The sequence below is a fragment of the Somniosus microcephalus genome, chromosome 11, assembly GCF_052327205.1.
Source record: "Somniosus microcephalus isolate GS21.2 chromosome 11, FLI_Smic_1.0, whole genome shotgun sequence".
Classification (NCBI taxonomy): Eukaryota; Metazoa; Chordata; class Chondrichthyes; order Squaliformes; family Somniosidae; genus Somniosus; species Somniosus microcephalus.
Window position 1 is genome coordinate 89,991,627 of NC_140997.1, and position 12,449 is coordinate 90,004,075.

The 12,449-nt window shown below is 46.4% G+C and overlaps 1 protein-coding gene across 4 annotated transcripts in view; it reads left to right on the forward strand.

Moving 5' to 3' along the window:
• ift140 (intraflagellar transport 140 homolog (Chlamydomonas)) overlaps nt 1-12,449 on the forward strand; it is a 184,738-nt gene that overhangs the window by 46,724 nt on the left and 125,565 nt on the right. For all 4 annotated transcript variants that reach the window (XM_086000949.1, XM_086000950.1, XM_086000951.1 and 1 more), the window contains 5 exons: nt 789-992; nt 2,185-2,257; nt 2,731-2,822; nt 4,905-5,032; nt 7,476-7,593. In XM_086000949.1, coding sequence (XP_085857075.1) covers nt 789-992; nt 2,185-2,257; nt 2,731-2,822; nt 4,905-5,032; nt 7,476-7,593 — 615 coding nt within the window. The remainder of the gene's footprint in view (nt 1-788; nt 993-2,184; nt 2,258-2,730; nt 2,823-4,904; nt 5,033-7,475; nt 7,594-12,449) is intronic.

A 12,449-nucleotide genomic window follows, 5' to 3' on the forward strand; every position in this document is an offset into this window, starting at 1 on the left:
CCAGACGTGCCTCTGTGTAGAGGGATTTGGTTTACTTGCTGGACATCATGTGTGGTCTAACAGTGCAGCTGTTATACCTACCTTTGCACCTAAATGTATATTCTGAGAATATATTTAACTAATGGAATTCTTTGTGCACCATGAATGAGATTTTAGGGAGAAATCAAATGTTGTTGGTGTTCCAACATGTCTAAAAGAGATGAGTGGAGTAATCTCAGTGTGGCTCCTAATAGACTTCAGATCAGATTCAGGAGTAATTTGCCAGTCTCGCTGAGAAAGGACCTCAAGATGTGGTCTGGAAAAATGGGAATGTCTGCAGGGGCTGCCTTCTCCTGCTGTGCTTCGGATATATTTAGGGTTTCCTGTTTTCAAATTAAACTGATAAACCCCATTGTACAGAAGGTTTCAGTTAGTGTTGCCATTGCTGCTGATTGCAAGGTGTGTGAGAGTAGCTTGAGGTAATTCTCTTCACTCAGCTCCTCACCGTGATGGTGGAGCCAAGACCAGAAACTTATCAGATGATTGGGTGCAAAACCACTGCCCTGTCTGCATGTGACACAGCTGGTAATGTTCCAACTATGTTGCACTCTGGCACTTGTTCTTCTGCAGCCTCTGGTACACTACACGTTATTTACAGTGCACTTATTTTGCGGAAGTGTTGAATTAAATGGTATGTGTTACACACCCGGTACTGGACCCTAATTGTCCTGAATGTTTAGTGGTGAAAGTGAGAGTTGTCTGATTACTTGCCACCTTTTGTAACCTGTGTATGTCTGCTGTTTGTTTAGTGGGGCTCCAGTAAGAACCTCCTGTCTGTGAACAGTGCTGGCACGGTCCTTATCCTTAGTGAGCAGGTGATGTCTGCTCATTTCAACCAGCAAGTAGCGGCCATGCAGGTGGCTCCTAACCAGCTGAGCCTCAACTTCTTCTCCTCCGGAAACCAGCAGATGCTTCGTACAGACATGCATGTCAAAGGGGTTTATGTCACCAAGGTAAGGGCCTGAAACACATGCTTCACTTTCACATAGTCATCAGAATAGGCTTGTTTGTATATCCCTGGAGCTATGGATGGAAGTTGATGTGTGCCAGCACATGGCATTTCGTGCTGTTAGAGTTAAAGCTCTGTAACAACATATTACTCTCTCACTTCATTTCTTTCACATTTTGGTTTATTTAAGTATACTTCAATGGGTTGATGTAGTGAATGCGCTGTCCTTCATTACTAAATGTAGTGGGAGGTGAGCCGTGCACACACAATTAAAGGGTGCCTGTGAACAGAGTGTCTTGTATTTGGAAAATTCTGTTGATAGAAGAGTGCCTTGTTCATGGGGTGGGAGACCCTGTAGAGTGAGGGTGTCTTGTTCATGGGATGGGGACCCTGTAGAGCAAAGGTGCCTTGTTCATGGGTGAGGACCCTGTCGAGCGAAGGTGCCTTGTTCATGGGGTGAGGACCCTGTAGAGCGAAGGTGCCTTGTTCATGGGGTGAGGACCCTGTAGAGCGAAGGTGCCTTGTTTATGGGATGGGGACCCTGTAGAGTGAAGGGTGCCTTGTTCATGGGATGAGGACCCTGTAGAGTGAGGGTGCCTTGTTCATGGGATGGGGACCCTGTAGAGTGAGGGTGCCTTGTTCATGGGATGGGGAGCCTGTAGAGTGAGGGTGCCTTGTTCATGGGATGGGGACCCTGTAGAGTGAAGGGTGCCTTGTTCATGGGATGGGGACCCTGTAGAGTGAGGGTGCCTTGTTCATGGGATGGGGACCCTGTCGAGTGAGGGTGCCTTGTTCATGGGATGGGGACCTGTGGACGCGCACAGTGATGGCCAGCCTCATATGCAATCATAGACTGCCATTTGGCCCATCATGCCAATGCCAGCTCTTTGGTAGAGCTATCCAATTAATCCCACTCCCCTGTATCTTGTTGCAGTTCTGTTTGAGTCTGCTATTTAGTAAGGTTTTTGCCAGGTCCCTCCATGACCTTGAGAATGATACTCTGCTCCAGATTTGAATTGCAGCTGTAAAAACGTGTTTAGTTGCCATTTTGAGAGTTTACAATGCACCATGGAGATGTTTAATGGTGGTTCTTGACTCCAATTATGACTGTAGGTTAAAACTCTGGGCTGATCACAGCCCTGGTTTGGAGAGCCTGGCACTGCTGTGAGTGAAAGCTCTGTTTTCTGTTGTTGCAGGAGACAGTAGTGGTGTGGAATGGGAAACACACCACCGTTTTCGAACTGTTTGGGCCATCGCTGAGAAATGCAGGTAATGTATAATTTGCTTTTTCAGGTGGAATTGAGCAGTTGCTGCATTAATACAATGGGTTTCCTGGCACTGAGACAGAAAGACAAAGGGGCTGCTCTTCATCTCCAAACATTTGCAAGAATCTTGATCAGCCATGATCTCATTAAAGGCTTGAGGGGCCGAATGGCCTACTTCTGCTCCTATCTTCTATGTAATTGTGTTTAACAATCAAAACTGGTCTGTGAACAAAATTAATTTTGTATATAAAAATTATGAATTGTGTAATTGCATCCATGTGATGGGAGCCTGCTGCCCCTGGGGACATTAATGGAGCCCGCTGTCCCTGGAGAAATGAATTCTGTGGCTGGGAACCCTGTGGGTGGAATGCTCCTTGTGATTGGCCCCGCCTCACCTCCCATACCTCTTTGACTGTTGCATTTCCTACGTTCTAAAAGCTTGTCAGAATATAATGTGCGCTGTGGGTTTTGTTCCAGGCTCGTTTCCCTGTGATTCTTGTGTTGTGGCTGTCCACGAAGAGAGCATTTACACTGTGGAGCCAAACCGCGTGCAGGTTCGCACCCTGCAGGTAAGCGTAAGGCTTTCATTTGCCCTTCAGTATTGGTGGTGCTCTACTTCAGGAGTACTTGGCTACCATTCCAATTTTGATATCGTCTTTCCAGACGGATCTCCTTTAGAATTTTTTTCAAAAGGCATTATGTTCCCCTGTTGAGTTTGGGAGCAGTTTGTGCTTTGGGACATATTGTAAGAGGCACTTTCTTTTAAGAGTACTTGCTTGCATTCTGCACCAGTATTGTCACCACTCAATGCACTTCATTATGTGCTGGGATCCAGACATGTAGAAATCCTCTCAATAGCTGTTTAAAATAGCTTTGTACTTCCCGTTGTAATCGTGGCCTTTTATAGGGATGGCAGGACTGCCCTATGAGGAGAGATTGGGTCGACTAGGCCTGTATTCACTAGAGTTTAGAAGAATGAGAGGGGATCTCATTGAAACGTATAAAATTCTGACAGGGCTAGACAGACTGGATGCAGGGAGGATGTTTCCCCTGGCTGGGGGGTCTAGAACAAAGGGTCACAGTCTCAGGATACAGGGTAGGACATTTAGGACTGAGATGAGAAATTTCTTCACTGAGGGTGGTGAACCTGTGGAATTCTCTACCACAGAAGGCTGTGGAGGCCAAGTCACTGAATATATTTAAGAAGGAGATAGATAGCTTTCTAGACACAAAAGGCACGAAGGGGTATGGGGAGAGAGCGGGAATATGGTATTGAGATAGAGGATTAGCCATGATCATATTGAATGGTGGAGCAGGCTCGAAGGGCCGAGTGACTTACTACTGCTCCTATTTTTCTATGTTTCTGTTTCTATAGCTAATGGTTGTCACTTTTAGTATCATATATAAACCGCAGGTCCTGCTATTCAGCTGTAAAAAATTTTTAGCCTTGCAACCCAATAATTGCACCAATAGAAATGTGCAAAAAGTGTTCGCCCTGCATATTGCAGCAGTGCTTTGTCCAACAGAAAGGTTAGAGGTCATATTTATATCATAAGGCAGTGGGTGAGTGGCCAATTTGTCAGATACCCCTCGGCAGCTTTCCTCTCCTGTTTGCTGTCCAGTGACACCTGCTGAAAAGTGCATGCATGGAAGACTAGTGAAACTCCGCTCTGATGGTTGAATGACTTTTAACCCGACTGAAATTTTTGAACAGTAACCACTTTGGTAAGGTTTTGAAACTGGGAGTCGGCCTTCCCTGAGCCACAGCAGCAGAGGATGTGGTGGAGTCGGTTGCAGGGACACCTCCTGACCCAGCACAGGCACCTCAATCTAGAGAGCCTCCCATTCAGGGGAAGCCATGGGTCGAACACACTGAGCGCAATGCATGGCACAGTTGGAGGGAATGAAGAAGGCACAGATCCGACTGTTGGTCTTTGAACAATGCTGGCAGTTATGAATTTCTAATGAGTCTCAGCCACCAGTCCAGGGGTATAAAAAGGAACAAACTGACTGGAGCTGTCGAGCAAATTGAAATCTTCACAGACAGAATTAACAAGGTCCTGCAGCTCATAAAACAGACAAGAAGTAAGGAAGCTGTGTATATAAAGGTTGTTTGTAGAGGAACAGTTTAAAGATTGTGACCTTTTTGTTACCCCTGTGAGACGATGGGTGATGCAGTTTCTAATTTAAATTGATATATGTATTGCATATTCAGTTCATTGTTTAATAAATGTGCTTAATAGTTTAAAAACAGAACAAAGTCTGTTATGTTTTGAGGACTGGAGCGAGATCCTGTGGAGATGTAAGAATAATTCCAGAAGCTTAAAAATAATTCCGAGGCCAGGGTTTGCGATCCTGGGTGCATGACCAAAAGCTCACCGAGACACCTTCAAAGGCATAGGGGGTTAGGCTATGTAAATACAAGAGCAGAACATTCTAAAGAAGGAAAGGTAAAAAGACCCAACAAGCTCCGTCCACATTCTTCGAAATCAGTCTGAGTTCATTCTGAAGAAGGTTAAGAGGAGTACTTTCTGTTCAGTGTGCCTTTTGGCTCTGTGCTTCGAATGAGTGAGCAGCTGCTGTATTCTCTTGGTGTGATGTCTGATGCCTTTTGCTGGCTGTGACTGTCCCGAGTGTGCTCTTCCTTTCAGGGTACAGTCAAGCAGCTGCTCGTGTTCAACGAGACGGAGGGAAGCCCCTGTCACCTTCACATCTGTGGGAACTTCCTGGTGGTGGCGACAGACAAGACACATGTGAAGGTCTTCGATCTTTCCCGCAGGTATTGCATGCAATTCTGATACTTGAATTAAACCTATTTATAGGTTTTAACCAGAAAACCTCCATTGTCATCATGCTCCTATGTTGAGGTTACTGCTTTCTTTGAACGATAAAGAGATGTGGGAAGTGCTGTTCAAAATAAAAAGAACCAAGCTGGAAATGGGAAATAAATAGAAGGAATGCGAGAATAGGCCAGGTCTGTCGGATATATCAAAGCAACTGCATTGAGATTGAATCATTAACTTTCTGGTGTCCAGGGCTGTGAGAATTTCAGTAAACAGAGTTTTGTGTTTATTCCTAATTGTATTGCTTTTTAAAGCAGTCCGTGGGTGGCGTATGGGTCCACCACTGCACATGTGAAGGTCTTCAATCAAATTAATGGAAAGAAATCTCCTGGAGTGTTGTTTTTTGAAGGTTAATATCAAATCAATCCGGTTTCCTGTTTGTTTCAGTGTTGTGCCACAGACTGAGCATGGCGTTACAGTATTATGCTATGATACGGGGGTGATGCACTTCACGCCTTTGGACCTCCTCATTCCAGCTTGTGCTCGATGTCTTTATAAAGTGCTTGATAGATCCCTGCTTTTTTTTAATTTTCTGTTTCACAAGACACACACTGATCTTATTTTGTGTGTGTTTCTGCTAAACCCCCCTGCTGCTGTGGAGGTTATTCTGAGTATTGTTACACACAGCATCACTGATACTGGAACACATATTTAATCTCTGGACTGTAGACATTAATCACCTCGCACACTAGAGGGTGCTGGCATGAAGCACAAGGCTGCCCATGAAGGTATCGCAGGGCTGTGACTCTCTGATTAGAGTTCGCAGGCTCTGGGTTCTTTCATTTTCAGGCGTGTCTGTCTAAGATTATTGGCTCTTATGGGGTTACAATTGGGATATTATAAAGATACTGCGATTTATGAAGGTCAGGAGCCGTGTAAACAATGTCTTGCATTACAAACGCAAGCAAAGATAAACAATCGAAACATTAAGCACCAATGCCTGAGGTCCCTCTGTGTCTCAGTGGATAGCGCTTTGCATTTGATGTAAGAGGGTTATGGGTTCAAGTTCTACTCCATAACTGGAGCACATAATCTAGGATCTACATTATAACAGCGACTGCCCTTCAATAGTTGTTAGTGTTAGTTGTGTAAAGCACTTTGGGACCTCCTGAGGTCGTGAAAGGCGCTATAGGCTTCTTCGGCAGCAGCTCCCAAGCCCGCGACCTCTTCCACCTAGAAGGACAAGGGCAGCAGGCGCATGGGAACATCACCACCTCCAAGTTCCCCTCCAAGTCACACACCATCCTGACTTGGAAATATATCGCGATCCTTCATCGTTGCTGGGTCAAAATCCTGGAACTCCCTCCCTAACAGCACTGTGGGAGTACCTTCACCAGACGGACTGCAGTGGTTCAAGAAGGCGGCTCACCACCACCCTCTCGAGGGCTATTGGGGATGGGCAATAAATGCTGGCCTTGCCAGTGATGCCCACATCCCATAAACGAACTTAAAAAAAATATATAAATGCAAGTTTTCTTTACCTTATCATCTATGAGGTTGGATACGACCTGTGTTTGAGTCATTTGTGGCACTCGCTGTCTGTCTTCACACGTGAACAAGGCACTGGAAAATAACTTGACACTGTGGAACCTCACCTCGGCAAACACCGATACCTTCACGGGAGAGGAGGATAGCAAAAAAAAACTTGGTGTTTGCCTTGTGGTAGCACTCTTCTCCCTCCTTCCCCCCTTCCCCCCCGTATCGAGTCAGAAGGCCACAGGTTCAAACCCCACTCCAGAGACTTGAGTACATAATCTAGACTGACACTCCCAGCGCAGTACTGAGGGAGTGCTGCACTGTCGGAGGTGCTGTCTTTCGGATGAGATGTTAAACCGCGGCCCTGTCTGCCTTCTCGGATGGATGTAAAAAATCCCATAGCACTGCTGGGAGAAGAGCAGGGGAGTTCTCCCAAGGTCTGAACTTTGATCATTGGGAGTCACCTCAACCCAGAGTGACCCTGCTTATCTCTCTGGAAACTAGGACCTAGGTACTCTCATTTGGACACCTCCTGTCGCTGGAAGAATGGAAAATGATTGGTTTCTTGTGAAAGTCTCAAAGGCACATGCATTACCTGAATTTTCCACCTGTTGGTTAGGCTGCCTTTTATAGTATATGGTGCAAATGAATAATTATCTTGCTTGACTTAAATAAAAAAAACACAACAATTACATGGGAAGAGGTTGCTGAAAGGGTCATTCTCCTCTGCTGGGGACAAGCTGTTGTGTGTAATGATTATTATGCTCTGCTGGTGGTTTGCAGTAACTGGGGAAAGTGATGCCACTCGTTCTGGCTATCCTTCAGGCTTCACTGTGGTTCTGGCAATGAATTTATATCAGTTCCCTGACACTGGCCTAACCTGATGATCATTTTGTTCTGCAGGGAAGCGAAGCCTCACTGTAACACTAAGAACCTGGCAGAGCATGTCCCCAATCTGGGGAGCATTACATCGGTGAAGTGCAGCTCCAATGGTAATAATGTCAGCATTCTCGTCAACAGGGTAAGTGCAGCTGGAAGTGTGCCAGCTCCAAACCGACTTCCCTAGGCACCTGGGCAGGCAGCAGTGAGAATGAAGCCTGTTTCGACAGTGGCACTCTGTCACGAGCTTTGAGAAGTGGGGGTTTATTTCTGTCACACAATTTACATAAGGGGTGATTCCACAACCCTGTGCTTCCAGCCGGGAGCCGCACTCACGGAGAGCGGGTCAGAGACGCAGCTGCAACACTGTCAGTCAGCCCATTTCTGACCCGCTCTCCCAGGGAGCACAGGATCACTGAATCACTCCTGCAATTACAATATATCTAAATGAAAACTAATCAAAGCCCCGCTCCAGGATTTGAGCGCACAGTCTGCACTGACACTCCACTGCAGTACTGAGGGAGTGCTGTATTGTCAGAGGTGCCGCTTTACAAATGAGAAATTAAAACAAGGCCCTGTATGTCTTTTCCAGTTGGTCAGTTGGCATTAAAAATCCCACAGCATTATTTGAAGAAGCGCATGAACTTCTGGCCTTAACCAACACATTACTGGCCATTCAGTCTCTTTGCAGGATCCTGTGCAGAGTGCCTGCTGGATTTGCTGATGTTCATTGCACTTCGAAGATATTTATATTATGTGAAGTGCTTTGAGACATTTCTGAGACACATGATGCATATGTTTTCTCTCGCTCTTGTGCTATCATTCTTGCTGATTTTCTCCCATCTGTCTTGCTCTTTTTCCTTGTAAATTCTTTCTGTAATTTCTGTAATTTATTGGAATGTATGTTCTCTGTAACAGCACAATGAATGTGCCCACAATGTTTGCATTTTTAAAGTTATTAATGGCAATCTGGCAAAGTTGATGTACCGTGTAGGCACTGTAATGTAAATAATCTTTCCTAATATGTCGAGTGGGACAGACTACCGTACAAATGAATGGAATGACTACCCTTACTCTAAGAGATCTGGGACTAAAGTGAATAAATCTGTGAAGCCATCAGTACTAGCTGCAGTAGAATCAGTGAGTACTGATTGCACTCGCAGAGAGATAGAGTGCAAATCAAAAGTTGTATTGTTTATAAGGCATAGATCAGACCCCAGCCGAGTACAGTAAGCAGTTCTAGCCACCTAATAACAGGAAGGATCCTATTACCCTTGAGAAGGGACAGAGAGGTGCAACAAAGATGATACTCGGGCCCCAATCTAGAGCATTGTATGTAGTCATCTGATCACTGGGTGGATATTGTTGCCTGTGACAGGATATCATGCTGAGTTACAAGAACAATGCAGGTCTGTCTGGCCGTTGTGTTCTGCCTGAGGACAAGTCCTAGCACACGAGATTCTTGAGTCACTACCTAGGGAAGAGTAGATTAGGTGGTTTCCCGTTGCCTTCCTCACGGTTTTTATCTGCACAGTCCCTTCTCCCAGGTGGGCTGGAACCAAGGCTAAAGAGTCCTACCCTCGGGGCCACCTGCTCCAATCAGAGACAAGTTCCATAAACATTTAATGCAGCAGGACTCGAATTAGATGTGCTTTTTATTCAAATGTAAGGCATTTATTAGTTACAGTAAGAGAGTTTCCTGTTGGAGGTGGACACCATGGCCGGAATTTTAAGCTGAAAAAAGGGGGTGGGTTTGGAGCGTGCGGGCAGTTAAATTTTTTTTTTTTTAATGGGATGCTTGACCTGATCCTGCCTCCAACCTGCCCACTTCTGGTTTTAACAGTGGGGTGACTGTGGTGGGGTGGGCGATCAACCCGCTCCCAGGGGGCGGTACGTCAATTTAAATATTATAAAGAGGCTGGAAGCCTCTTTTTAGCCTTCACTTTGTATTTAACTGCATGTGGACGGGTTTCACACATTTCGTGAAACCCAGCAGTTAAAGCAAGACTGGGTCTGCTGGATCCAGGAGTTAAGTGGCTTTATACCTAACTCCTGGGTCCAAGGTCCCTGCCTAGCCCATCCCCCACGATCGGAGCTCCCCCCCGACCGATGTTGCTGAGGCAAGCCCAGATCCTCTCCTCCCTCCCTGAACGATCCCGCCGACCCACACCTGCCCCAATGATCCCTGGCCAACCCCTGATCCCTGGCCGACCAACCCCCCCCCTCCCCAATCAAGCCCCCCACGATCCCCGACCAACCTCCTCGCCTTCCCCCGGACCAAAACTTCCCTCCCTCTCTGCAGCTGCAGGCCTACCCGCCCGCAGCCAGCAAGCCTCTCAATCTGGCTGGCTGGTGGTGGGAAACTGAGGCCTCACATGCAAATCAAGCCCTGCCTCGTGGGTTTCCCGCCCACCTCGGAGGCCCCCTGCTCCCAACCCGCCTACATCCAGAAAATTCCAGCCCATTCACATCAGAGCAGTGGGAGTCTTTCAGAAAGGAAATAGAGAGAGTACAACGCCAACATGTTCCCGCAAAGGTCAAGGGTGGGAGCAACAATTCCAGGGAACCCTGGATGTCAAGGGATATACAAGAATGGATTAGTAAAAAAGGGGAGGCTTTTGGCAGATACAAAGGACTAAAAACAGTGGAAGCCCTAGAGGAGTATAGAAAGTGCAGGGGGGGTACTTAAAAAAGAAATTAGGAGAGCCAAGAGGGGGCATGAAAAAACACTGGCAGGCAAAATAAAGGAAAATCCCAAGGCGTTTAATAATAAGTATATTAAGGGCAAGAGGATAACCAGGGAAAGAGTAGGGCCCATTAGGGACCAAAGTGGCAATCTGTGTGTAGAGCCGGAAGATGTAGGTGAGGTTTTCAATTAATATTTTGCATCTGTGTTCACTGTGGAGAACAACGATGTAGGCATAGAAATCAGGCAGGGGGATTGTGATATACTTGAACAAATTAGTTATTGAGAGGGAGGAGGTACTAGCGGTTTTAGCGGGCTTAAAAGTGGATAAATCCCCAGGCCCAGACGAGATGTATCCCAGGCTGCTGTGTGAGGCAAGGGAGGAGATTGCAGGGGCTCTGATACAAATTTTCAGAACCTCTCTGGCCACAGGAGATGTGCCAGAGGACTGGACAACAGCTAACGTAGTACCATTATTCAAGAAGGGTAGTAGGGATAAACCAGGGAATTACAGGCCAGTGAGCCTAACATCAGTGGTAGGGAAATTATTGGAAAAAAATTCTGAGGGACAGAATTAGTCTCCACTTGGAGAGGCATGGATTAATCAAGGATAGTCAGCATGGCTTTGTCAGGGGGAGATCATGTCTAACCAATTTGATTGAATTTTTCGAGGGGGTGACTAGGTGTGTGGATGAGGGTAGTGCAGTTGATGTAGTCTACATGGACTTCAGTCAGGCTTTTGACAAAGTCCCGCATGGGAGACTGGTCAAGAAGGTAAGAGCCCACAGGATCCAGGGCAATTTGACACATTGGAACCAAAATTGGCTTAGTGGCAGGAGGCAGAGGGTGATGGTCAAAGATTGTTTTTGTGACTGGAAGCCTGTGTCCAGTGGTGTACTGCAGGGATCGGTGCTGGGTCCCTTGCTGTTTGTAGTGTACATTAATGATTTAGATATGAATGTAGGAGGTATGATCAGTAAGTTTGCAGATGACATGAAAATTGGTGGAGTGGTAAATAGCGAGGAGGGAAGCCTCAGGCTACAGGACGATATAGACGGGTTGGCCAGATGGGCAGAACAGTGGCAAATGGAATTTAACCCTGAAGAGTGTGAGGTGATGCATTTTGGGAGGACTAACAAGGCAAGGGAATACACAATGAATGGTCGGACCCTAGGAAGGATAGAGGATCAGAGGGACCTTGGTGTGCATGTACATAGATCCCTGAAGGCAGCAGGACAGGTCGATAAGGTGGTTAAAAAGGCATATGGGATACTTGCCTTCATTAGCCGAGGCATAGAATATAAGAGCAGGGAGGTTATGATGGAGCTGTACAAAACGCTAGTTAGGCCACAGTTGGAATACTGTGTGCAGTTTTGGTCGCCACACTATAGGAAGGATGTGATTGCATTGGAGAGGGTGCAGAGGAGATTCACCAGGATGTTACCTGGGCTGGAGCGCTTCAGCTATGAAGAGAGACTGGACAGGCTGGGGTTGTTTTCCTTAGAGCAGAGAAGGCTGAGGGGGGACCTGATTGAGGTGTACAAAATTATGAGGGGCATAGATAGGGTAGATAGAAAGGAACTTTTCCCCTTAGTAGAGGAGTCAATAACCAGGGGGCATCGTTTCAAGGTAAGGGGCAGGAGGTTTAGAGGGGATTTGAGGAAAAACTTTTTCACCCAGAGGGTGGTTGGAATCTGGAACTCACTGCCTGAAAGGGTAGTAGAGGCAAGAAGCATTTAGATGAGCACTTGAAACACCATAGCATACAAGGCTACGAACCAAGTGCTGGAAAATGGGATTAGAATAGACAAGGCTTGATGGCCGGCATGGACACGATGGGCCGAAGGGCCTCTTTCTGTGCTGTATAACTCTATGACTTTATTTTTACATGTGGATTTCCAGTCATCCACGGTCCTGCTTTTAGAGCCTTTGGCGTGCCCGACCGGGAAGGAGTGATATTCCTATTTAAGTGCATGGCTGTGTGTGGTTTCTCTGAACAATTACAATTCAGGATAACGAGCAGTTGAGTCCAACACTCGCTGCTGGTCCCTGGAGTTTCATTAAGCTTGTTCTACAACTACCATTGTGTTGTGACAATGGAACAAATTGGTTCTTTACAGATTCAGGGCCACAAGCAATCCAAACACTGAAACTGGGCTTCAGTTGTTCCAGCTGCACTGCCCAGCACACGATAGCAGTCTCACCATTTTCTATACAGTGGTATAAAGAAACGAGCATTCACCTTTTAGTAGCTGTAGTCCTGCTTTTATAAATTCTGGGGAGCAGTGTGGGTTGGGAATTTCCGAGACTCT